The 26,159-nt window shown below is 46.9% G+C and overlaps 1 protein-coding gene and 1 long non-coding RNA gene across 6 annotated transcripts in view; one reads left to right on the forward strand and one right to left on the reverse strand.

Moving 5' to 3' along the window:
- Dpy19l3 (dpy-19 like C-mannosyltransferase 3) overlaps positions 1-9,131 on the reverse strand; it is a 67,027-nt gene extending 57,896 nt beyond the window's left edge. Inside the window, exons 1-3 of one of the 5 annotated variants that reach the window (NM_001135835.2) lie at positions 8,940-9,131; positions 7,339-7,480; positions 4,243-4,376 (exon numbers count right to left, since the gene is read on the reverse strand). In NM_001135835.2, coding sequence (NP_001129307.2) covers positions 4,243-4,376; positions 7,339-7,444 — 240 coding nt within the window. In that variant the 5' untranslated portion in view covers positions 7,445-7,480; positions 8,940-9,131. Of the gene's footprint in view, positions 1-4,242; positions 4,377-7,001; positions 7,138-7,338; positions 7,481-8,786; positions 8,883-8,912 lie in introns of those variants that run through there. The other 4 variants (XM_006228888.5, XM_006228889.5, XM_008759164.4 and 1 more) reach the window with 4 other exon arrangements.
- LOC134483099 (uncharacterized) overlaps positions 9,120-26,159 on the forward strand; it is a 37,261-nt gene continuing 20,221 nt past the window's right edge. Inside the window, exon 1 of the long non-coding RNA XR_010059996.1 lies at positions 9,120-9,257. This is a non-coding gene — a long non-coding RNA (uncharacterized LOC134483099). The remainder of the gene's footprint in view (positions 9,258-26,159) is intronic.

Raw genomic sequence — 26,159 nt, forward strand, 5'->3', positions numbered from 1 at the left:
CCGTCCGTGGACGCTGACTGCTTGAGTTCCCACCTCCAAGTTCCGGGCCTGTCTTCCTTCAACGATGGGCTGTGACATGGAAATGTAAGCTGAGTAAGACAGACCTTTTCTGCCCCAAGTTGCTTTTGATCATGGTATTTCATTGCAGCCATAGTAACCCTAAGACAAGTTATCTGGAACTTGGGTGAGCTGCCCCTGCTGACATCAACCACACAAGGCCACACTGACTTGAGCTCACAAGAAGGGCAATGGATGCCTGGGTTTGGGATGCTCTGAACTGCCCTGCATCTCTCTCTTCAGCTGGTTTTAGCCTGTATCTTTGCTCCATTTTTAAGTACAGTGTGTCCCCGAGTTCTAGGATTCATTCTAGCCTAGTGCTCATCTCAAATGGTCTAGGGCACCTCGGAATTTACAGCCAGCTGCTTAGAAGTGAGAACTACCTGGGTGTCTTAGTTAGGGCTTCAGTGCTGTGAAGAGACACCATGATCAATGCAGGTTTTATAAGGACAACATTTAACTGGGGCTGGCTTACAGGTTCAGAGGTTCAGTCCATTATCAGCAAGGTGGGAGCCTGGCAGCATCCAGGCAGGCATGGTGCAGGGGGAGCTGTGTTCTTCACCCAAAGGAAGCCTGGTACAGACTGAGCATCCCCAGGCAGCTAGGAGGAGGGTCTCCAAGCCCACCCCACAGTGACACACTTCTTCCAACAAGGCCACACCTTCTAACAGTGTCACTCCCTGGGCCAAGCATATGCAAACCGTCACACTGGGAATCCCTTAAGACTGGAGTTTGCCTTTTTGGTTCGTTGGTCTTGTAGACCAAGGTCTCACTGTGTCACAGTGGCTGGTTTGGAACTCAGAGACCGTCCTGCCTCTGCCTCCCAAGTGCTGGGAATAAAGGTGTGTGCTACCTCACCTAGCTGCAACTGGAGTTCTCAGCCATGGTAGTTTTGTTGTTACAGAGAATGGCTGATGTATCCAGCCAGCCACCAAGCTGTTTCCGGAACATGTCAGGTTGTCATTGATCTTTCTGTCCTGCTTTCCATAAAAAAAGTCACCTTTCATTAAAAACAACTTCCTAGAAAATTCTGACTCCACCCTCTTCTAACTCCTTCCAAGTTCTGAACCCCTACACGAAGGGAGTGCAAACTCAAGCTCCCCAAAGAAGGCTCATCTGTGTGGATGGCTGCAGGCCCTCGGCCAAATCATCCCGAGTCATCTTTAGTCTCAGCATCCATTTGTCCCCAGCCTCTCTATTGACCCAGGACATCCGTCTAGTGGGTGAAACTTCTGGCGTGTACTCACTTAGCTAACGACTAGCTTCTCCCAGATTCCAAATGAAGGTCATCAGACATCGAGTAAGACCCATGGCAGAGCCCCCCACTGTGCTGTGCTCCACTTCCCGGTTTGCTTTCTCCTGCCGAGATGAACACCGTGACTAAAGCAACTTGGGGAGGCAACGGTTTATTGGCTTTGTACTCCCAGTCCCTCATGAAGGGAAGTCAGGCAGAAACTCAAGGAAGGAATGAAAGCCAAGGCCACGGAGGGGTGCTGCTTAATGGCTTGCTCAGCCTGCCCAGAGATGATGCTGCCCGCAGTGGACAGAAACCTCCCACGTCAGTCATTAACCAATTACAGTGCAGTCTGATGGAGGCATTTTCTCAAGGGAGGTTTCTTCTTCCCAGAAGAACTTGAGCTTGCTTCAAGTTGTCAAAAAACTAACTAGCACTCCCACACACTTGGCGTCCTCACCAACGTGTGTGAATACATGTTATTGATTCGTGATTCTTCTGGTCTGTGACACAGACGTTCCTGTGACCTCTTCCACAGCAGCACGTGCCACTCAGGGCCACACGAGCCATACCACGGCCATGCTTTTTCCCTTCCCTTACACGTTCCTTATTATACTCACAGAGCTCTGCCTCATGCACCGCCTGCCTGATTCAGACTTGCTGACTTCACTCCTCATGCACCGCCTGCCCGATTCTGGACTTGCTGACTTCACTCCCACTTTGGATCTGCTTTCCTGTGATCCACTCTGCTCCTCCTCTTTACCATGAAGATCCTGTTTCCAAGTCTCACCCCTGAGGGCTCAGCTTTATCCAGACTCTAAGGAGGCCCCCAGTCACTCCTCCTCTGCTTTGATTTTTCTTTCTGCTCCTGTCCCCTCAAAGTTAAGTTCCGTGTCTCCTCCGATGCTGGATTCCCGGGCAGGAAGATAATGGCTTACTGAGTATCCTAATCGGATATTCAGGTCCCAGGGAATCCGCTGAACAGGATTAACTCAGCAGTGAGGCTCCGGCTGTATTCTGCCCCCCTCAATCCATTCTCCACAGCCTGAGACACCGCCCCGTCCCTTTTCTCTCGGGAGCATGGGCACTCCACCGCCAGCTGTTTCCACTCGCAGCCTACACTGTACACATCTGTTCTCCAGCCGCCACACCCAAGCCTCTCTCGCCTCCTGGCCTGGGCACGTGTTCAGGATGAGTGCCACTGTCTGGAGCCTTGCCTGTATTCTTCCCGAGCATCATCACATGGAGGTAGGGTCCTATCTTACCTGTTCATACTGCTGCCTCGAGGCATGGTGCCTGCTTAACACTGTAGGTGTCTAGCACACATTTACACCACTTGGTATGCTAGACAATCTCAAGCCCTGGTTACTCCTTCCCTGTTCTCCATAGAATTTAGTTCCACGTGATCCGCAAAACAGGTGCTCAACCCAGATTGGTTTAAAAGCAGCACAATGACTACTCTGACCCAGGGAAAAGTCAAGGGTGCCCAAGCATCTTGATGGAGTACAGCTTTTTAAGGATTAGAGCAAGGCCACCCATAAACCCGAAAGAGCTTGATTCAATAGTAATTAATTCCGTGATTTCTTTCAACACGTCTTCCTACCACACAGCTACTAGCGTTTAACTTTGGCTACATAGTACCATAGAAGTATTTTAATCTTTATTCGAAATAAAGATATCAATGTTCCTAAGGAAGCATTGTTCTGGGGCTGGAGAGAAGGCTCAGCAGGTAAATGTGCTTGCTGCTCTGCTGGAGGACCAGGGTTCAGTTCCCAGCACCCAGCCACCAGCTCCAGTTCCAGGGGATCGGATGCTCTTCGCTGGCCTCTCCCAGGTCCCAGCTAGGTGCACACCATATTTAAATAATAAGATAAACTTTAAGGAAAACAGCACGGCAGGCTTGGCTCAAAACCCCTGGCAAAGTGCACGTTTCCTTCTGTGAACTCACAGGCCTTGCCCTGAGACCACGCCAGTAAGTTCTAGAAATTCTGAGAAAGACAGAAAACAAAATGATGTTTCGAGAGTCAGCCCAGCTCCCTCCCCCGACAAAGCAATGACGACTTTTCCACTCAACGCCATCTGCACAGTAATAGCAAGGTCTGAAGCTCCTGATGGGAAGGCAGGCTCCAATAATGTCTGCTGAGAAGCAGGGCTCACAACCACTATACCAGTTTCAGAACCAACGTTTCCATAAATACTGAGATCCAAAAGAACTACAGTACAACTAAACTGATTAGGAAGGACAAAAGTCAATTTTCTTTCTCCCTTTCCCTTTCTTCTTTCTGCTTGTGTACAGGGTGACAGGGGATACACAGGGACATGGATCTGTATGTGCAAATGAGTGGAGGCCACAGGTCAACCTGACGTCATCCCTCAGAAGCTGTCCATCATGAGCTTTATAAGGCGGAGTCTCTCGCTGCGGCCTGCGATTGTAAGAATTCATTACTATGTCTGGCTTTTTACATGGGTGCTAGAGATCTGAACTCAAGTCTTCACTTTGTTTTTTTATTTTTTTTCACCAGGGTCTTACTATGTAGCCCAGGCTAGCCTCAAATTCCCAACCCTCCTGCCTCTGTCTCTCTAGTGTGGGAGGGGTGGTGTGCTGGTGTGATGGGGGATGCAGACACCATCATAGCCAGACAGAAACTCATTTGATTAGACAAATTCTGGTGCTCTTTTTAAATGATGAACACTCAAGTCTTTAGAGTCAAATTCTTTCAAGATCCTGGATTCTTTTTTCTTTGAGAGGACAAGGTCTCATGTAACCCAGGCAGGCCTGTGAATGTCTGCCCTTCCTATTTCCACCTCCTGAGTCCCGGGATTACAGACACGTGCTACCATGCCAGGATAAGAGACTGGGTTGGATTCTCATGGTTCAACTGTGTGGTCTCGGTCATTCACCTACATGGGCAGCTACTGGGGATCATAGAATGGCCCGAGGTGTCCCATACCTTTATATTGGAAAACCACAAATCGTTCTCATGTAGGGTGGCCAGGTACACGGATGTTAGAAGTCCAATGCAAAGGGCCACGGTTCCGCCAACTGCAGATGACAGGATCTTCCAGAACCTTCCAGAGGCACAACCTTTTAGCAAAGAAAAACACATAAAACACGAAACTTAGAACTAGGAGACAGCTCTACCGTTCACATCACTGGCTGTTCCTGCAGCGACCAGGGTTGGGTTCCCAGCACTCACGTTAGGCAGCTCACAACCACATGTAACTCCAGGGGTAGGGGAACTGATGCCTTCTGTCCTGTGCTCATTTGTACAACCTACACACCAATACGCACGGATGCATAATTAAAATAAAAATAAACTACAGAAGCAATACAGCACAAACCAAAGGCCGTACAAACTAGGGAAAATACAAAGGCAGGAGATTTGAGGATGAGCAGAATGGGTGAACATTCTAGGGAGGAACAGATTAAGGACATGAACTGTCCATGAGCAAAAGGAAACATGGCCAATAACTGCAGCAGATAGACGGAAAACTATTAAAATCCACTCAAATCCCCTAGCAGTGACAAAAGAATGAGCTGTGCTTTAAAAATTCTTGGCAAATATGAAATGTAAAGTGGAATGAGCTGGGGGTGTGGCTTAGTGGTAGAGCACCTGCCTGGCATGACCTGATACACAAGAGGGATAGATGTAAATGGAGCTTGGAACCGCTCTGGAAACGTGCTGGCTAGTACGTATGTCAACTTGACACAAGCTACACTCAGCTGAGGAGCGGAGAACTTCAACTGAGAGGCTGCCTCCCTAAGATGGGCTGCAGGCGAGGCCGTAGTGGATTTTCCTAATCAGTGACTGACTGTGGGCTGGGCAAACTGTAGTCTTCAGTGCTACAAGAAAGCAGGCTGAGCGAGCTGTGGGGAACAAATCAGTAAGCAGCACCCTCCACGGCCTCCGCACCGGCTCCTTCCTCCTAGTTCTGGCTCCGCTTGAGTTCCTGCCCTAAGTGAGTTCCTGCCCTGACTTAACAGCAATGTAGAAGTAAATGTAAGCTGAATAAACCCTTTCCTCACCAAGCCGCTTTTGGCTCATGGCATTTCATCACAGCAGTGGAAACCCTAATACAGGAATGGATTTAAATAATTAAACATCACGAGGACCAGAGAGATGGCTCAGGAATTAAAAGCATTTATTGCAGTTACAAAGGATCCAGGTTCCAGTCTCAGGACCTAACGCAGTGACTTAAACTGTAGCTCCCGTTCCAGGGAACCTGATGCCCTCTGCTGACCTGCGGGGGGTTCCTTCCTCCTTCTCGACACCAGGCACACCCACAGGCGTGGTGGTCTTATGAAAGGCTCAGGACATGGATCAGGAAGTGCAGCAAGTTCTGGGGTAGCACATGGATCTTGCTTGTTTTATAACGCTGCTTGAGGGACGCCATGTGTGGATGCAACATCCAGACAGCAAGATAAGCACCACTGTCCACTCCCTGGGTGAGCAAGTTGGTAGAAGCGGTTTTTCTTTCGTTTTAAAATTCTCTTTTTCAAGGTTGCTTTTTTTTCTGACATGATTTCATAAGATGAGCAATCTTCAAAGTTGTTTGTTCATTTTTCATAAAAAAAAAAAACAACAACAAAAAAAGAGGGGGCTGGAACGATGGCTCAGCAGCACCTAGTGCTCTTGCTAAGGACCCAGGTTCAGTTCCTGTCACCCGCGTGGTGGCTCATAACCAACTGTAACTCCAGTTCTAGGGAATCCAGTACCCAAGTCTGACCTGAGAGGACACCAGGCATACATGTAGTGCATGTGCAGGCAGAACATCCATACACATAAAAATAAACTCCTCTTTAAAAACAAGAAACAAAGAAAAAAGAAAAAAGGAAGAAGAAGAAGAAGGAGGAGGAGGAAGAGGAAGAGGAGGAGGAAGAGGAAGAAGAGGAGGAGGAGGAAGAGGAGGAGGAAGAGGAAGAGGAGAAGAAGAAGAAGAAGAAGAAGAAGAAGAAGAAGAAGAAGAAGAAGAAGAAGAAGAAGAAGAAGAAAAAAAAAAACAACAACAACAACAACAACAAACAAAACCAAGAAACAACCTAGGAGCTGCCAAGCTGGCTCAGTGAGTAGGGAGCTTGCTGCCAAGTCTGATGGCCTGAGTTTGGTTTCCTTAACCCACAGGTGGGAAGGGAGAACACTTGCCTGCTAGTGGTCCTCAGACCTTCACATGCATGCACTGTTCAGCCACCACACAAACAAGGCAAATAAATAAATGTAATTTAAAAAAAGACACAGTCTAACAAATTTTCACTGTGCACCATCAGAAACCACTCCAAATTACCTAATATGCCTTGGCTTTCATCAGCTTGGCTGAATGGCCTGGCTTTTCAACCGAGAGTCCTTTTATCTTATTAAACAGCTTTCTCTGCTACCTACCAGCTCTGGCTGCTAAGAATTCATCTGGCTACAAAGGATTAATTATGTCCTAGACAGAAAATGGCTGATGGGTGTGGAGTTTTTCATGCTTGCTAAAAGAAATTTGGCCACATTCAATTACCTAGCAACTGCTCAACATTATATAAACAATTCACCAAGTTCTCTTTTCTCCCCCACCCCGCCCCCCTCTTTTCTTTCCCTTGCCTTCTATTCCAACCCACTCCCTAAATTAAGCACAAGAAGTAACATTTCAGGAATTTGACTGAATACAAAATGTTAAATCTCTTTTTCAAAGACTTTAATGAAATGAGAATAAAAGGAGGTAAGGGTACCTGGAAGGTGCAGCACGCACAGGGCACACCAGACAAGGTACCAAGGAAAGAGACAGTTGGCTAGGGCAGGCGAAGCGTCCCTCTAAAGGACCCGATGACACTGCCACTGTAAGTTAATCAACACCGAACTGACCAAGGATTCCTTCTCATCAAAGCTCTTTTACTGATTACAGCTGATAAGCCAATATAATCAAAGTTCAGTCAGAGTTTCTGGGTGCTGGAACAAGTGTCCTTCGTAAGTGGCACCAATTTTTTTTTTTCCCTATTAGATTGTGACATATGTTAATTCTCAGAAGTGAAAGTAATCCAAAATGCTGCTTTAGTTCCAATCACTTACCAGATGGCAATTTCTTTTCCAACTTCACATCTTCTTTTGGTGACGGAAAATCCTCAGAAACTTCAACGGGTTTTGTCTCTTTTCTTTGCCGGATGTACATCATCATGTCAAAGACTCATAGGCATTGTTCTTCCAACCACCCCTACAAACAAATGCCCCAAGGAAAGGTCAGCACCCACTTCATTCAATATACCCTTAAACTCTACGTGCTTAAATGGTCTGACTTAGCCTACCGTCCACTGCTCAGCAGACCCTCCCATACAAATCATAATCAGGCTTTAAAGACTCAACACGAATGTTGAAGTCAACCACATTTATGAAGCGCCTGTTCTCCAGCAGGCACAGCTAGGAGGCAGGGATACAGGTGAGCCACACGAAGAAGCCCAGCACTTCTTCCAAGAAGCCATCTTGGATGCTCTCCGCCTTGTGATGTTTTCCCTCCCGGATTCCGTAACACTAACCGTGCGATTTGTTGCGTGACACAGTTTTACACTATTTTCTACAGTTCCTACAGAAAGTAGTGGGTCTGAGTCTCCCACAGAACTGACCACGTGGGAGGGATTCCTAGGAAACTTGTGACAGCCAGATTTTGAAGAACTGAAATAGTTTCTGATACCTGAATTTTAGCGCCTGTGCTCTTTGAAAAAAATCGCTGCTAAGCCTTATGCCTGGGTGTCAAAGACAGCGCAGGGTTGTGCCAATCAGGGTGGCTGCTCTCCCTGGGGAGCAACTGTGGGTGTAGCTGCAGGAGCAGTTACCTAGTTTGGAAGCTGTGAGAGGGAGGCGGGGGTGTGGTGGTGGTGAGTAAGCTGGCTTCAGTCCCCCGGGAACATCTTGCCTCGTTCCTCTGACTAATGAATAGCGTTTTACTAATTATCTATTAAAGATCGAGGAGTAGCCAGACGCGATCTTTGCGGCAGCTAATTCAACCTGCACTCGAGGTACCACAAAGTCTGTTTACCTAACGGAAAGGCTCTTGCTCGATACAACAGAGGAAGCCAATACCACACAATGCTTTTGTTAAGATTCATTCATTCAAAAATGCTGAGACGGAACACAGATTCAAATGCTGTGTGCTCAAAAGCACAAGAAACAGGGGTGGTGGTGGGGGGTGGTGGTGTCTTTTCAAAGTCTTGCAGCCACCACTGGAATCTTCACCTCTCTTGGGGAATCACACCCTGCTAGCCCTCGGCGGGTAAGGGCTATGCAGGGCCCACCTTACATCTACCCTGAGCCTGTTGAGGCAGAAAGTTAACAAACACGCCAGGTACTAATTACGATTCGCGTCTGGATGGCAACAACCTCACCAACTGGGAAACAAAAAGTTGCTTCGGCCAGCCGGACGCAAAGCCCCGCCAGACCTTAGCAAAGGGACCGGAAGGCAATTCCTGGACTATGGACCAGGACGCGCGCCACTATCCCGCACCTGGAGCCACTCCCCTGCGCACCTGGCGAGTCCACGAGTGGGCCAGATGCCAGCCGGCCGGGGGGACCTCGAGGCACAAGCTCCCGCTCAGAGACGCTCCCTCCCACGCCCCGCCCACGTGTCCGGTAGATACGGCGCGTCCTGTTACCTCGCGGCCCGACCCGCAGCCACAGACCTGCGGCCTCAGCAGTCCTCGCGGGCTACCCGGGATTGGCAAGGAAGCACGCAAAGCACCCAGGCCTTGGGGACGCGCCCACTTTACGGGCTACAGCGAGTTGAAGACCCGGAGGACCCAGCTGTCGCCGGCAATGTGCGGTGCGGTGCAAGGATGGGCCTGGGGGGCGTCTGCAGCCCCGGGAAGGGGCGCGCCGGGGAGGCCGGGCCGCTGCCGCTGCATTCATTGGTTCCAGCAGCTGTTCGTCGACGCAAGGCCCCGCCCCCGCCTCCCGCGCTGCCCCGCCCCGTCTCGTGCGGAGCACACCGGAAGGAAGAGGTACACTTCCGCTTAGAGTGCCGTTGGGGGTTGTAGGTTCTGAGGCAGAGCTTAAGCTTGGCATGTTCCTGTTTTTGGAGTTCCTGGTGCCCCGAGGAAAGGTTACACAGTCTTGGGGGACCTTCCCGGTTCTACCTCCTGACCCCAGATCCAGCTATACTTGCTTTTGACGTTGTTTAGTGACAAGTTTATACATGCTTTTGAAGTTGTTTGCGAACACTTTTGGGTCTCCAAAGTCACGCCTCTCAATCCCCCACCCCCGTAGTACTGCTCTGGGCTTTATTGTTAATTCTCCTTAACATGCTTCACCAGTTGCTTGCCAGCCTCTTTTCCTGTCTTTGAGATAGGGTCTCACTATGTAGTTCTGGCTGACCTGAAACTCTTCATGTAGACCAATTTGGCCTCAACTCTGCTTCAGCCTCCTGAGTTCTGTGACTAAAGAATGGTGTGAACCAGATAAGAGTTTTGGTAGTGGATCACCGTCTGAGATGAGTACCTATGAAAAGGCAGCCTGTCATCTAATTCTAACAAAAATTGCTCTGTCCACCCTGCCTTTCTTAGCTACCTATCCCTGATAGATTTTTTTTTTTTTTTGGTTCTTTTTTTTTGGAGCTGGGGACCGAACCCAGGGCCTTGTGCTTCCTAGGCAAGCGCTCTACCACTGAGCTAAATCCCCAACCCCCCCGATAGATTTTTTTCTCTTTTGGTTGCCACCTGTTAATACCAATAACTGTTAATACTAGAATGTCTTATTAGATAGACCCCACACCTTAAAGTGATTTGGTGAAAATGTACTGCTGTGAGGTGTGTGTCCCTTAGGGGGCCAGTATTCAGCTGCTGCTTGATATCTATAACTGGAGGCAAGAACGGTCATAAGGTCATCTGGTCGTAGTGCTTCTCATGGAAAGTGGGTGCGCACTGCCAAGAGTAAAGTCTGAGAGTTAAGGTCTTAGGTCATGTTCCCGTAGTCCTGCTGGGGAGGCTGCGGCAGGAGGCTGACAAGTCCAACTCTTGCCTGGGCTATATGCAGAGAGAGTACTGGCTTGTCACAAGACAATAAGACAGTGAGTTGTAGTGGAGCAGAATAGAAAGACAAGGAAAATTATGGAGGAAGGAAAAGGGATTCTCCCATTCCATTGCAGACCTAGATTAATCACCTCTTGCCAGCTGCGGGTAAGGATTCCAGCACAGAACACTTGCTGCAAAGTTTGCTAACGTAGAAATGATATTCCTCTCGTGGACCTTATGTTAAAATGGGCCTGAATTAAGGCCTGAATGTACCTAACCTTTGGGCCTCATTCATTTTCCCCCAGGTGGAAATCTCAAGGTGTTTTACCTTTATTTACAGTGAAGATATCCTTCCTTAGGGCTGCAGAGATGACGCAACAGTTAAGGGCTGCAAAAAGACCCAGGTTTGGTTCCAGAACCCACGTGGCGGCTCACAACCATCTGTAACTCAAGTTCTTCTGTGGGCATCAGACGTGCATATGGTGCACATGTACATTCAGACAAAACAGCGATCGATAGACATAGGATAAAAGATGCCATGCCTTCCTGCTCTTCTGTGATCTTGTCAGTTGTAAGCTCCACAGGTGTCCCCCCCCCAGGAATCACTCTGACCAATGAAGAAGGCAAGGAGAGGGGCTGGAGAGATGGCTCAGAGACCGAGTGCTTACTGCGCTCGTAGAGGACCAGAGTTAGGTCCAAGTATCCACGTGAGTCAGTTGTTTCAGTTCCAGATGCTCTAACACCCTCTTCTGGCTCGCTGGGCACCCAGAGAGACACACACATACACATACATAAAAATGGATCTTAAAAATGCAAATAGAATCTAATTTAAAGTCATAGGACCCAGGTTCAGTCCCCAGCCCCTACACAGTGGCTCACAACCATCTGTAACTCCCGTTTTGGGGGAACTGATGTTCTCTCCTGATCCCCAAGGGCATCAAGCATGCATGAGGTGCACACACTTGCAGGCAAAACACTCATAAAAATTATAAAGGGGTGGTGTGTGAGATGTCTCAGTGGTGAAGGGCACTGGCTTCCCCTCTGGAGAACCTCCATTGGATTCCTAGTACCCACATTCTCAGTAACTCTTGTCCCCGGGGATCTGATGCCCTCTTCTGGCCTCAGCGGGCAATGCATCCATGCAGGTAAAACACTCATACATAACTCTTTACAAGTTTTTAAATAGAAGTAAGTCTGTTAAAAAGTATTAACTTGGGTGATAGCCATGGAGACGAAGAAAGCTCAGCAAGTCTGGGATATTTAGGTGCTCCGTGCAGCTGGAGTAGTGTGGGTGTCGGTACAGATTATATAAGAGGGAGGAAGCTAGCCTGGCTCCAAGGTTTCTGACTTGAGCAGTCAGGACCGTGGGATGCACCAAAAGAAAAGCAGGCTTGAGGTGGTTAACGACTTAAAGGGGTGTTGGGAGTTTTTTGTTTGTTTGTTTTTTTGTTTACAGAGGCAGTGCTGGTTCTGCCCAGGAAAGCGGACCTGGAGCTGTCTGATCAGCCACTGCATGGCTGGAGCTGTCTGATCAGCCACTGCATGGCTGGAGCTGTCTGATCAGCCACTGCATGGCTGGAGCTGTCTGATCAGCCACTGCATGGCTGGCAGCTGGCTCCAGGCAAGTTGCTGCTCACAGGGCTCTCTCTATGGGCTGTTATGTAGCCTCAAGACATAACCTCTGGAGCCTGAAGGCTTCCAAGGCATCTGTGGTAGAGGGAGGGCAACGTGGAGGTGGGCTGGTCACATCACGGTGGAGACAAGCAGGGGCAGCCTTCCTCCTTTTTCACTTCCACCTGATTTGGGATGGGGCTGGAAGCGTACACATTCAGGTCCAGCCCCTCAGTTGACCCTCTCACAGATCCACCCTGGGATGCCCTTCATCAAGCCCCTCCATGTACTTCCCATTTGTTCCCTTCCTGTCTACCCCGCAGTGAGCACTTCTCTCCACACATCCTCCTGTTGTGATGTTCTGCCTCCAGGTACTGTAGGCAGAAGCCACAGGACCATGAGCCAAAACAAGCGGCATCTTACGGTGTCTTAACGCGTCTTACAGTGTTCTGTCAGGTGTTTGGCCACAGTGGTGCAAAGCTGACTGATACAATGCCCCTCTATTGCTTTGTATCACTGAATTGTGGCTGTGGGAGTGTGGGGCTTGTGAGGTACAGTACAGGACAGTGCCAACCTTAGCTTCTGTTGGATGGCTCACTTAGGGAAGGCTTTCAGTGTTCTGTCTTGAGGCTACCCCAACAGCCTGTGCAGAGAGGCCTGTAGCAGCCTCCAGCCAGCCACTTGCCAGAGAGCTGTCCTGTTAGCAGATCAGAGAGCTCCTGGACAGCTTTGGCTGATAGCAGGGACCATCCTGGGCAGAACCACCTCTGCCTATCACTCTTACACACGGAAACCCTGAGGACAGTCCATGCTTATTGTTGTGAGGGGGTCGGTGTGGGAGGGGGCTTTTATTATACAGTGATAGGTAATCAATACAATACTGATCACCAATATGGACATGGCATGATGTATATATTCCCATTTAACTGGATGTTTAGGATATATATGTATTATATATAATTATATATAAACATATGTATATATAATTTTATATACATATTTATATATGGTATGTAATTATATAATACATATGTAATTTATTATATAATAATGTATAATATATAACATAATATAACATACAATATATAATAAAGTAATAGATAATATAGTATGTAAAATATATACTATAAAATACACAGTATATATATATTTTTTTTGGTTCTTTTTTTCGGAGCTGGGGATCGAACCCAGGGCCTTGTGCTTCCTAGGCAAGCGCTCTACCACTGAGCTAAATCCCCAACCCCCATAGTATATTTTATATATTGTTATACTATTTATATTATATGAATGCTCTGCCTGCACATATGTCTGTGCACCTCGTGATGCCCAGGAGGCCAGGATACTACAGTATTGGCTCCTCTGAAACTGGAGTCACAATGCTTGTGAGCCACCATGTGGGTGCTAGGCATCAAACGCAGGTCCTTTGCAGGAGCAGCCAGTGTTCTTAACCACCCAGCCCCTCTCCAGCCCATTCTTTTGTTGTTTATTTTTGAGACAGGGTCTCACCCTGTAGCCTGGGCTGGCCTGGAACTGCCTATGTAGACCAGGTTAGCCTCCAAGAGATTGGCCTGCTTTTGATTTCCCACGCTTGGACTGATGGCAGGAACTATCACGCCCAGTCGGTTTCTGGTTTTATGCAGTTTTAAGTAAATCTGAAAGAACATTCTTAGACATATACAATTCTTTAGGAAATGTGTCTAGAAATAGAATAGAAAGAGCCCATGTTCTAATGTGTGATAAAAGTTGGCAAAACTACATCGCAAAAGGATGAACAATTCCATTACATTAATTTTTATTACCAGTTTGTATTACAGCTCCGATTTCTCTGTACCTTTGCCAGCAGTGGACATATTTAATCTTTGCCAATCTTAGAGGAAAAATAATATATCATTATCTTAGGGTTTTTTTTTTCAGGGATGGGGGATGGCCTGCTGGGGCTAGGACATAAGACATTGCACATGCCGGGCAACTGCTTTACTAGTTATTATAGCTTCACTCATCAGCCCTTTGTTTGTGTAGCAGGGCAGTGAACATGGTGTATAGCTCAGGCTAGCCTTAAACTCATCCTGTAGCCCAGGCTGACTGTGAACTTAAGATGATTCTCCCTCATCCTTCTGTGCACTGGGATTATAGATGTGTCCCATCAAAGCCCCTGTATGTGTTTATTAGGGAAGGGCGATGATATTGGGGTTTTTATTTGTTTTTACGCTGGTTGTGAAGTTATCTGTTCCCTGTGAGAGCATCCTTACTATTTGTCACAGATATCACCCCAAGTTTATCATCACTGTGTTATCTATGGACTGCCCTCTGCTTTGTGGACGTCCCCGGTTTATTTGGTCGAATCTGTCTTATAACTCACAATGTTTACAAGTTCTCTCATTTCAAGATTATATTTCTTACTTAGTTCTAGCATTTTGAATTACAGATTTTTTAAAGGTTTTTTTCAAGACAGGGATTCTCCATGTAGCCCAGGCTAGCCTGGAACTTGCTCTTTAGACCAGACTGGCCTCAGACTCAGATCTGTCTGCCTCTGCCTCCCAGTGCTGGCCTTAAAGGCCTGTGCCGCTACCACCCGGCCTCAGAATCTTTTTAATATGGAATAAGAAAGACTTAGATAATTTTCTTTCAATGTTCAATTATTTCACGGTCCTTACTTGAATGTTTTAAACTACTTATACTGGATAATAAATTCTCATGGGCTTACAGCCAGTTTGTGTACTGTTATATTTAAATTATTTTTACAAATCATTTTTTAGATATATAGTTTATTTTTATTTTATGTGCATTGATGTTTTGCCTGCATGTATGTCAGTGTGAGGGAGTCACATCCCCTGGAACTGGAGTTACAAAGTGTGAGCTGATAAATAGGTACTGGGAATCTAACCGGAGTCCTATAGAAGAGCAGCCAGCGCTCTTAACCACTAGGCCATCTCTCCAGCTCTTTTAGGTTATTATTTTTTTTTTTTGGTTCTTTTTTTCGGAGCTGGGGACCGAACCCAGGGCCTTGCGCTTCCTAGGTAAGCGCTCTACCACTGAGCTAAATCCCCAGCCCCTTAGGTTATTTTTAAAATCTAAATTATGTGCTCTTTTTAAAAAAGTTTGTGTTCGTATCCCAGCCACAGTGCATGCAGTGCCCAGAGGTGCCAGAAGAGGGCGATAGATTCCTCTGGAACTGGAGTTAGAGGCAAATTGTGAGCTGCCATGTGGGTGCTGAAACCCAACTGGGTCCTCTACAGGAAGATCAGGTGTTCTTAACTGCGGCCATTCTCTAGCCCCTGTTTAGATTAATTTTTCAAAGAACCAAGGTGCATGCCTATAATCCCAGCACTTTGGAGGCTAAGGCAGAAGAAGAGGTAGCGGGCTGGAGAGAGAGCTCAGGAGAGGGCACTGGGAACCTTCTTTGGGCATCTGCATTCACACACCCCTCCTTTACACGTACAATTTGAAAAGATTAAGTATTTCTCAGTGAAAACAAACAACGAGGGCTAGAGGTGCAACTAAATGGTAGAGTGGCTGCTTAGATGCATAAGGCCATGTGTGTGATTCCCTGCACCAGCAACGGATACTCCAGCAAACAGAACCAGTGCGCAGGTCAGCAGGCCTAAAAAGACTGTCTCAGGGCTGGGGATTTAGCTCAGTGGTAGAGCGCTTACCTAGGAAGCGCAAAGCCCTGGGTTCCGTCCCCAGCTCCGAAAAAAAGAACCGAAAAAAAAAAAAAAGACTGTCTCTTTGTAGAATGTTTTTCTCACATCTGAGACAGCAATTGACGTTAGACTACTTTTCAACATGACAAATAATTCAGCCACTCTGTGTATCGTCTCGAGAAACTTTATAACCATCGTCCAGTTTCCACAAAACAATTCGTGATCATTGTTACTGCAATTGTACAAAACACACAGACATGCGTGGGAGAGAGGCCTTCACAATACAGCGTCCGTGACAGGAGCAGATGTACAGTTCAAGATAGTTTGCTCCAGGGCTGTAGAGACAGCTCAGAAGTTAATGGTTTCAGGATATCTGAACCTGTTTCTAGTTAGGATGTGGCTCAGTCCCTTAGCACACACCTTTAATCTCAAACAGTGAAGGTAAAGTTAATTTGTAGAAGGAAGCACCCCTGTTTGAAAGTGATGTCTAATTGAGTGCCAAAGTGATGAATCAGAAAGATTTGACAGAACAGGATCTGCCCAGCTCTCACAAGGAGAGAGAGGAAAGGAAAGGGAAGCTACTTAAGGGGAGAGGCAGACAGTACAGGAGGAGAGTGCAGTAGAGGGGACAGTAGGGTTTGTGGAGAGCAGTGCTGTAGAGTGGAGAGGGAGAGTGGAGCAGCACAGAGAGGGAGAAGGAGGCAGTTCTATGGGGAGAAATTTACAGAGACGGATTGATGAGAGAACAAGCTAGACACAAGTAGAGACAGAATGACCCAGAGAATGAGAAGGAGCCAGATTAGAAAACACTGCTAGAGTTAGAGGCCAAGCAGAGCAATTCAGAAGCTGAGAGAAGCCTGAGTGAATAAGTCAGCTGGGAGAAGAGTGAACAGAACAGCTGAGTTGAGCCAGCCAGCCAGAGTTCAGAAAAGAGCAGAAAGGGTGAGCTTATTCAGCAGCAAGTCTGGGAGGTTCAACATCCTAGGCTTAGATTGTATGGAGGCTAGAAGCTTCCAGGGCTAGGCCTAGGTTAGCAGACAGGCAGAAAGCACCTTGGAAATGACCATTATTACAGGAGAACAGAAAACTGCTTTTACAGCTAAGAGCATTTGGTCTTGCGGAGGACCTAGGTTGGGCTCATTGTCCTCCTGGAGCTTCCCATCCCCAGTGCTGGGATTACAGGGGTGCACCACCATACTGGTTCACAATGTCTTCACAACATAGCAGTGGTCCCCAGGTTTTTGTCATAGGATTATTATTTCTCTTTCCCCTCTTTCTATAAATATATAAATATGTTCAACTAAAATCAGGACAAATCGAATTCCTAATATTTTCTGCTATGGTTCTTTCATACCTTCCTTATGTATGGCTCTAAGTCAGGAATCACAGAGGTAGGTCTGTTTTTGGCATTCTTCCCTGCCTGGTTCAGCTTACATAAGTCTTCTGTGATTTTTGTAGTGCTGAGAATCAACTTAGGCCCTTATGTATAGCTGACAAGCAGTCAACCACTGATCCCTCTCTGGGGGATTCTAGACAGGGGCTCTACTACTGAGCCACGCCCCCAGCCCCTCACTGGGGGATTCTAGGCAGGGGCTCTACCACTGAGCCACGCCCCCAGCCCCACACTGGGGGATTCTAGGCAGGGGCTCTACCATTGACCCACGCCCCCAGCCCCACACTGGGGGATTCTAGGCAGAGGCTCTACCACTGACCCACGCCCCCAGCCCCTCACTGGGGGATTCTCGGAGGGGTCTACCACTGAGCAGTGTTCCCAGCTCTAATAGATATTTCTAAAGGAAGTTGTACATGTGGCTGAGCTTTGTTGATGCTCACAGATCATTGCACAGTTGCATAGGAACTGACAATGTCTCCTTTCCAGCCTGTAAGCATCTGTTGATATGGCACCCTTTCTCTGAGGCTCTGCATACAAAGCATTTTGAAATATTGTTGCTATTTTTCTCTTTCTCTGTAAACTTTGTATTAACCAGATTTGGAGTGGTTTAAACCAGTGAGTTCCATGAGTGGATTGGCATAGGCAGGCAAGCTATTAGCTGAGTGCAGTGGGTCAGAGTTAAGTTCACACAGCTTTGAAGCATCGGGTCTTATTTTCTCTTCTTTCCCACCTGCTATTCTTCATACCTCGACTACTCTGTGCCTTCTCTTTTAAATCTCCATGGTTACCTCCTACATCTCTTTTCGTTTTCAGGGCTGGAATGAGTGTTGTGTGTTTCTGAATGAGGGACGAGAATAGTCCAGCTCTCCAGTGACAGCAGATGATGGTGCTGGATCGCGTACGCTTTTCAAGTGGGAGGAGTCCCACTTGTTGGCCTTGGCTGCTCCTTCCGGCTTGTTTCTTTGGACTCCTGTAGTGCCACTCTCTGTGCAGCAGAGAGACAGAGAAGTAAAGTGCCCCTGGTGACAGATGCCCAGGCATACTGTCTGGCTTCAGATTCTTTTTGGGCTCTCATAAAGGAATGAGTAGAACTTTGTGCTGAAATGGATATACTTCTAGAACTCTCAAATCCAGATATTTTATGGTCCCAATTTAGTGCTGGGCTAGGTTTTCACTAAGGCTCTTCATGTGTTCTCCTAGATCCATCCCGAGAAAACCCTGGATGGAGATGAGGCAGTCTGAGGGTGGCTTCCCCTCCTCCTCTTCGCTTCCTCCTCCTTTTCCATTACATTTACTTATTGTGTGTATGTGTAAGTGTGCGGGGTCCGTTCTCACCTTCCGCCAAGTTGGGGCCTGGCTCCGTGGCAAGTGAACTAACACACTGAGCCATCTCTAGGGCAGAGGCAGGGTCTCTCAGTCGAATACAGAGCTGAGCAGGGCAGAGGTCCAGCTGGCTTGCTCTGTGGCTGCAGTTTCAGTCTTGAGCCTGTGATCCCAGGCAGGCCGCTGTGCCCACCTGGTATTTGTGTGGGCTATGAAGACCCTAATAACAGACTTTATGCTTGTTGCTTGCAGGTAATGGTCTTAGCTAAGAGATGCCTCCCACCCCTCCTGTGGTTACCATGCGTGCATCTGACTGATGAAGTGTGCTCTGGGCACTCGTGCTTCTTTATGGAGAAATGTCTGTTGAAGCCCTTTGCCCATTTAGGAAAAACAGGATAATGAAAAACTCCTTTGGTTGCTGGTATGCCATCATGGCATATCTCATCACCACAGTTTTTCCACACATGCCGTAAAGCTACGAGAGGCTGGGAATCAAGTCTATCTGGGTACTTACATGATCAGCTAGAAATCAGACCCACTTTGGAGGCTGGAGACAGGGCTCAGTGCTTACTGTGTGCTCCTTCCTCTTTGAGAAGTTGCAGATTGGGTTCCCAGCTCACACATCCTGACTTGTAGCCATCAGTAACTCTGGTTCTCAGGGACCTGATACCCTCATCTGGCCTCCATAGCCAGTGCATACACATGGTGCGCAGAAATACATACAGGCAGATCCTCAAACACATGAAACACACACACACACATCTGTCTGTCAGTCTGTCTATCTATCTATCTACCTATCTATCTATAAATATATTTATGTATCTAAGATCCTACCCTGAGGGATCAATAGCTACTATGTTTTAGTTACACACTAGTAAAAACTGTCAGGTACTGCGTTTGCTTTTACTTTTGTATAACTGTTACTATAATATCTTAGAAAACAACAGGGCAGGAAGGATTTATTTATCCCATGATGGCTTGGGTTGGCCAGAGCATCATGGCGGGAGCAGTGAGTAGAAGCTAATTCTCTTTACCTCAAAGTGAACAGGAGACAGCGAGCCACAGTGGAACTCGGGACTACAGAGAACCTTCAAAGTCTAAGTCTCAGTGACTGATCTTTTCTATGTCCCATCTCCCTGGAGACCTCTTCAGTGTTTCTAGAACCTCTCAAAGATAGCAACACAATCTGGGAATCAAGTGTTCACATGCTCCCTGGGAGACATTTCATAATCAGATGCTAACAGGCACTACCATACAGACAGCAACTTGTATAATACATTTCTTTTTTTTGATTATTTATTTATTATATATAAGTACACTGGCTGACTTCAGACACACCAGAAGAGGGCATCGGATCTCATTACAGATGAGTATGAGCCACCATGTGGTTGCTGGGATTTGAACTCAGGACCTCTGGAAGAGCTGTCTCTCCAGCCCTGTATAATACATTTCAATATCCAGAAAAAAGATTTGAAAATCTCTACCACAAAAGACTTCGTTAATGGGGCTACAGAGATGGCCCATCTGTTAAGAGTGCCCCCAGCTTTTGCAGAGGATCAGAGTTCCATTCTCAGTACTCCTGTCAGAGTGTGTACAACCACCTGAATGTCCAGCTCCAGAGGACTCAATGCTGTCTTCTGGCTGCTGTGGACATGGCCCTCACATGTGCAGTTAGAGAATGACTATCAGGTTGTCTGCCCCCATTCGAGTGGAAAGCAGTTTTTGCTGAAGGCCAAGGTAAAATGTGCTCTGTGTGATGTACACTAGTAGCCTTGTTTCTTCACCTCTTAGTCACCGCGCTAAGTGGCAGATTAATGAAGCTAGTGTGTGGGAATGGCTTGGAAGGAAGAGCAGAGCCAAAATAACCTATAGTTATTAATACCAGTAAATGGTCCAAAGTCAATCTAAAAATCGACTGATTATTTGATCTGGTATGAAATGGAGATTATCTCATTCTTTTATTTTAATGGAATAGACTGCCTTCCTCAGTTCTAAAAGCATTACCACTGAGCCACGCCCCCAGCCCCTCACTGGGGGATTCTGGGCAGGGGCTCTACCACTGAGCCACGCCCCCAGCCCCTCACTGGGGGATTCTGGGCAGGGGCTCTACCACTGAGCTACGCCCCCATCCTCTCAGTGGGGATTCTAGACAGATATTCTATCACTCGGCCATATCTGCAGTTCTAGATTTTTCCTTTCAAGTGGAATTAGAATTTTATGACATAGATTTTTTTTTTTTAAATTGAAGAGCGGTCTCAGTTAGAGTGGCTGAACAGTGCTATTTAATGTAAGTTACAGGGAGGGCAAGGTCCATTGTTCCAACCCTTCAGAAATTTCATACAAGGTGTGGGCGCAGCTACATCTTGATTCTGTCCTTCTGTTCACCGAAGATGAATGCTACAGCTGTAGGATTTTCATTGAATTATGCCTCTCTGCCTCTGTCTGTTTGGTGTACTGGATAATGTCCTGCTGTTGTGACAAAACACCATGACTGAGAAGCTTATGGACGAAGGGTTATTGTGCACTACAGGTCCAGAGGGATGAGGGTCCACCATGGTGGGGAGGCCCAGTGGCTTTTAAGTGCTTTCATCCTATTCCCTCTCACACCTGCTCCCATCAAAGCCATTCTTCTTTTCAACAAGGACCTCTCCTCCTTTCAGGTCTCCTTTCTGTGACCCATTGAGTTTAATTAGTTACTTACATTAGTGTGGGGACATAGGCCACTGATCAGTGGCTACACTCCTGAAGAAAATGATATCACCCCCCGTGCCCCCAACAGCCGTTACCTGCCACCAGGGCCCTTCCCTCATCTTTGATGGAATGCTGGCAGCCCAATCTTGTTCACGATAACCGCAGCCTCAGCTTGCTGAGGAATGTAACAGCAATGCTATGTCCTGAAGACATCCTTGTGCTGCGCGTACACCACCCCATCCTCTGTGGCTTTCTTCCTCTCCTGCTTCTTCTGTGACATTCCTTGAGCCTCGAAGAGATGATGTGGCTGTCCCTGTTAGGGTTTGGTATTCCACTATCCTTTAGTTTAGCATTTTGGCCACTCATGAACCTCTTCCCCCTGCAATGAGAGGCTTCTCTGATGAAGGCTGTGAACATCCTTAATCTCAGATAAAGATCCAAAGGTTGGACTCAAGTGTGGGCATGGATCCCCACCTCAAAGAGTGAACAAGAGCTGAGACTTTTCTGTCCATTTAACGCTTTCTTTGAATATTTATTCATGTATTTTGTCTGTATGTGTGTGGCAAGTACATTCGGGTGACTGTGGAGGCCAGCAGAGGGCGTTGGGTCCCCCTGGAACTAGAGTCAGAGTGTTGTGAGCTGCCCCGTGTTGGTGCCAAGACCAGAGCTCTGGTCCTCTGAAGGGCAGCAAGTGTTCCCAACTGCTGAGCTATCTCTTAAGCTCCCCCCAACCCCACTTCAATCTTTTAAGTGTGACATCAATAGGGGTTGGCTAAACCAAACCCAGGGCTAATTTTTTTAAAAACAGGCGCACACACACACACACACACACACACACACACACACACACGGGTGTTTTGCATACGTGTGTGTCAATGTCTTACATGCACGAGGTTCACAGTGGTAAGAGGAGGGTTGGATCCACAGGAACTGAAATTACAGATGCTTATGTGGGTGCTGGAAACTGAACCTACATCCTCAGGAAAGGCAGCGAAGCCAAGCCCCGAGGAACCTCTCCAGCCCCGATTTGGTTCTCTTTTCCTCCCTTTGCCATTTCCCACTTGATCACCAGGCCATTTGGTAGAAAGTGGGATACTATCCCCAGCCTGCAGGCTACTGTTCTGCACCAACAGGTTGGTATCTGGACCTCAGGCTTCTGAGCACCAGTGTCCTGTTGAAAACACTTACATCCCTAAGAGCTGCACACAGACTGGAAGAGAATGTGTGTGTGTGTGTGTGTGTGTGTGTGTGTGTGTGAATGTGTGTATGTGTTTGTGTGTGAATGTGTGTGTGTGTGCATGTGCACACAGGTAACTATGGAAGCCAGCAAAGGGTGTCAGGTTCCCTACAGGATCTGAAGATGCTTTTCCAACAATTGATTTTCCACACTTTTCTTTAAAAGTCAGGGTCTTCCTATGGAGCCAGGCTAGTCTAGAACTCTCTATGTATACCAGGCTGGCCTCAATCTCACAAACTGTGGTTTCTACATATTCCTCAACAACCACATCCCCCTGTGTGTGCTAAGATTCTCCTCCTGCCCAGGCTGAGGAAGTTGCTCATTCTCAGTGCAGTTTTTTGTGGATTGGACATAACCCACCCCATGCTTCTTCAGATGCGACTCATAGTTGCTGCCCATCAGGACCACCCTCCATTCTTTCCTGGCTTCTGTCACAAACAAACAAACTCAAAAGTAAATTCCCAGATGGGACTTGAGTATGTACCCCACACTTAACCCATGGTTAAGAGGATGTACCGTCTTCTAGAGGACCTGAGCTTAATTCCCAGAATCCATGTTAGGTGGCTCACCCCCTACTCCAGCTCCAGGGGATCTGACAGGCACCTGTGTGCGCCTCTCATTGGCCAATGTGGGCACCTGTGTGCACATATGCATATGTGAGTACATACATGGAAATATACATAAAATGTTCTCAGACAAAACACTGGAATTTCCTTTTTAGCACTTGCAGACTGAACACAGGGTTGCCCCATGCCGGCAGAGACGTTTTTAACTACAGTCAAGGTCTTCAGGGGCATCATGTGGACAAGGGTGTCCTCACATAGCTGAGAAGTGAAGGTGCTTTTCCAACCACTGACCTCCCACACTTGTTTAAACCTTTAAACACAGGGTCTCACTATGTAGTCTTGGCTGGCTAGAACCCTGTTTAGCTCGGGCTGGCCTCAAACTCACTGAGATCGGTCCACTTCTGCTTCCCGAGTGCTGGGATTAAAGGCATGTGCTGCCATATCAGGCTTACTTTTGGATTGAAACAAAGGATTAATTTTATTTCCAGGTGTCTGTTTGTTGGTGTGTGCAGGTTTCTGTAGATAGAGAAGGCACTGGATCTCCTGGAGGTAGAGTAACGGGAAGGTGCTGGGCTCCGAACTCAGATCCTCTGGAAGAGCAGCTCAGGCTCTTAACCACTGAGCCATCTCTCCAGCCCTCCTTTTGGGATTTTGTGACAGGATCTGGCTATTTAATTCAGACTAGCCTTGAAGTCTTGATCTCTCTGCCTTGGCTTCCCGAGTAGGATGAACCACAGGTGTGTTCCTGTCTCCAGTGGCTTGCTTTGCAAATCTTTTTGTAGACTGTTAGCTGCAGGGGAGCAGAAATCTACCCAGCTTAAGATTTCAATCACATCCTGCTACACTTTCTCTCACAAGCCTGAAATAAAACTTTCTAACACCTTTTGCGATTGGATACGCTGAATTTAAATAGGACTGCGGCTATAAACAAAAAGAGCAAGCTGCGGATTGATGTGTCTATTTTAGTGAACCACAGCCACGTTATTTCTGAATATGGATACTAAAATTAATAAATGACAAGTAAGAAAAGCCACAAATTCAAAGATGTGCACCACAGTGATCCGTCTTTAGATGATACCAGCAGGTGTTAATAAGAGGCCTGAAAAATGAGTAACGTGTTTTTATTTTTATTTATTTAGAGACATGTTTTCACTGTAGCCCAGGCTAGCCTCCACCCACAATGTAGTGGGTGTGAACTCCTGATCTTCTTGCTCCACCTCCCGAATGTTGCAACAACAGCTATGGGATAACAATGCCATGCCTAGTATATTTTACTTTGACAAGGGCTTTCCCAGGTCACTGTGTACACACTTAATAGGTAAGAATCTTTATGTAGGGTGTGTGTGTGTGTGTGTATGTGTGTATGTGACTTGGCTTTGAACCCAGGGTTTTCCATATGCTAGACAGGAGCTCTCCTATCTCAACCGCCCTAAGGTAACGTTTTTATTTTATTTATTTATTTTTTTTCGGAGCTGGGGACCGAACCCAGGGCCTTGCGCTTGCTAGGCAAGCGCTCTACCACTGAGCTAAATCCCCAACCCGAACATTTTTATTATTAATGTCCCTTATTTATTTTTATTCTGCGGATGAAACCTAGGGCCTTATGCATGCTACACGCATTGTCTACCGCTGAGCTCCGCCCCATCTGTAGTACTAATTTAAGTGTTTGATTGTTACTGATGCCAACGGCGATGACAGGTATTTATAAATACTTCATTTTAATGAAGGGGAGAGCTGAGAAAAAAAAACCGCACAGATCGGAACTGAAATAAAGATGCTTAGTTCTGCTCTGTCAGTGGGCCACTGGCTCGGATATACCGTTTTTCTTTGGAATATTGGGCCTCAGTTCACAAGGATTTGTCACTTTCTGAGCTGTGTAAATATACTATGTACTCAACATGAGGAGTCTGTGTCCCTAGGTGTTACTGGAGAGGTATCCGGTATATACTCAATTTTGCAAACTGTTACAGAATGGCATCTGTGCTATCTGGACTCAGTAACCCAACTGGTATAAGTCTGGTTAAGTGGTACACAAAAGGACCACATCTGATGTCTTCATTTTACGGCATGGTATTCCACTGTATCATTTTATAATAGATGTCTTCATCAGACTTTTAAACTTGAATTAAAAAGTAATATATATATATTTTGTGTATATATGTATATGTTGTATATAACACATTATATATATGTGTATGTGTGTATATATACACATTTACACACATATAATCTTTTAAAAGGTAAATAATTCAAAGTGATTACCTGTTACTGAAAAAAAAAAAAAAACCTCATTAAGCTGGCATAATCTTACCTATCCTTTCCGGATTGGGAGATAAACCTAGATACTAGGCCTACAGCCCCTAAGAGAGCACACAAAATGGAGTCTGCTGCTCATGTTGGAGCTTAAGATACACATCCCTCTTCACTAAGCAATCTGCTGGGTTGCTGGGGAGGGCTGGAGCGATGGCTCAGTGAAATTGTTCCCTGCTTCTCTGGCGTACCCACCTGTGCTGTTCACACCAACCACCTATAAACTCCAGATCTGGGAAATCTAATGTCCTCTTCTGGCCTTTGTGTCACAGACACGCTCATAAAAAGAAATCCTTGAAGACCCAACAATAATGAAAAAAAAAAGTCAAACACCAGAATTATCTGAGGCAGAAATGTTCTCATTTTACATTTTTCCTGGTCCATCTGAAAGAAATCTCCATGACATCCGTTTCACAGGCAAGCCAAAGCCAGTGTCCTCACCAGTGAGCTTGGCTACAGGGTCCCGGCGTGCTCTTTGCTCTTATGTATCTCAGACTCCAGCCAGAGGTCATCAGTGTGCCCTGTATGACTCTACTGGGCTCACCTTGCACCATGCTCACAAAGGGAGGCCCTGTGACCAAGCCACTACTGAAGGGGCCACAACACTGGACGAGCTTGAAGGGAGGGCAATGTGGACATGGTATGGGTGACAGGGGTAGCTTCAGAGTGGCACTGTCTACCTAGCCAGTTGTTTTAAACAAGTTGTTTGACTTTCCATAGAGTCAACAGACTTGGGTTAAAGTTGTATGGGGAATGGTAGATGGTAAAACGACGGGGGGGGGGGGGGGGGCGTGAGATGGCTTAGCGGGGAAAGGCATGTTATGATCCCAGGAAAGCACGGAAAGGTGGAAGGAGAAAACCCAATCCAAATGTGTCTCCCTCATACAAGCTGCAGAGGAAGTCTCGCTCTCTGTTAGCTCTAAGATCCCAAAGCTCAGCAGAAGTGTCAGACAGTAACCATGTGGCCTCCATGGGTCATACAATCTTTTTTTTTTTTTTTTTTTTTGGTTCTTTTTTTCGGAGCTGGGGATCGAACCCAGGGCCTTGCGCTTCCTAGGTAAGCGCTCTACCACTGAGCTAAATCCCCAGCCCCGGGTCATACAATCTTATCACTCAAAG

The sequence above is a fragment of the Rattus norvegicus genome, chromosome 1 (assembly GCF_036323735.1).
Source record: "Rattus norvegicus strain BN/NHsdMcwi chromosome 1, GRCr8, whole genome shotgun sequence".
Lineage (NCBI taxonomy): Eukaryota > Metazoa > Chordata > Mammalia > Rodentia > Muridae > Rattus > Rattus norvegicus.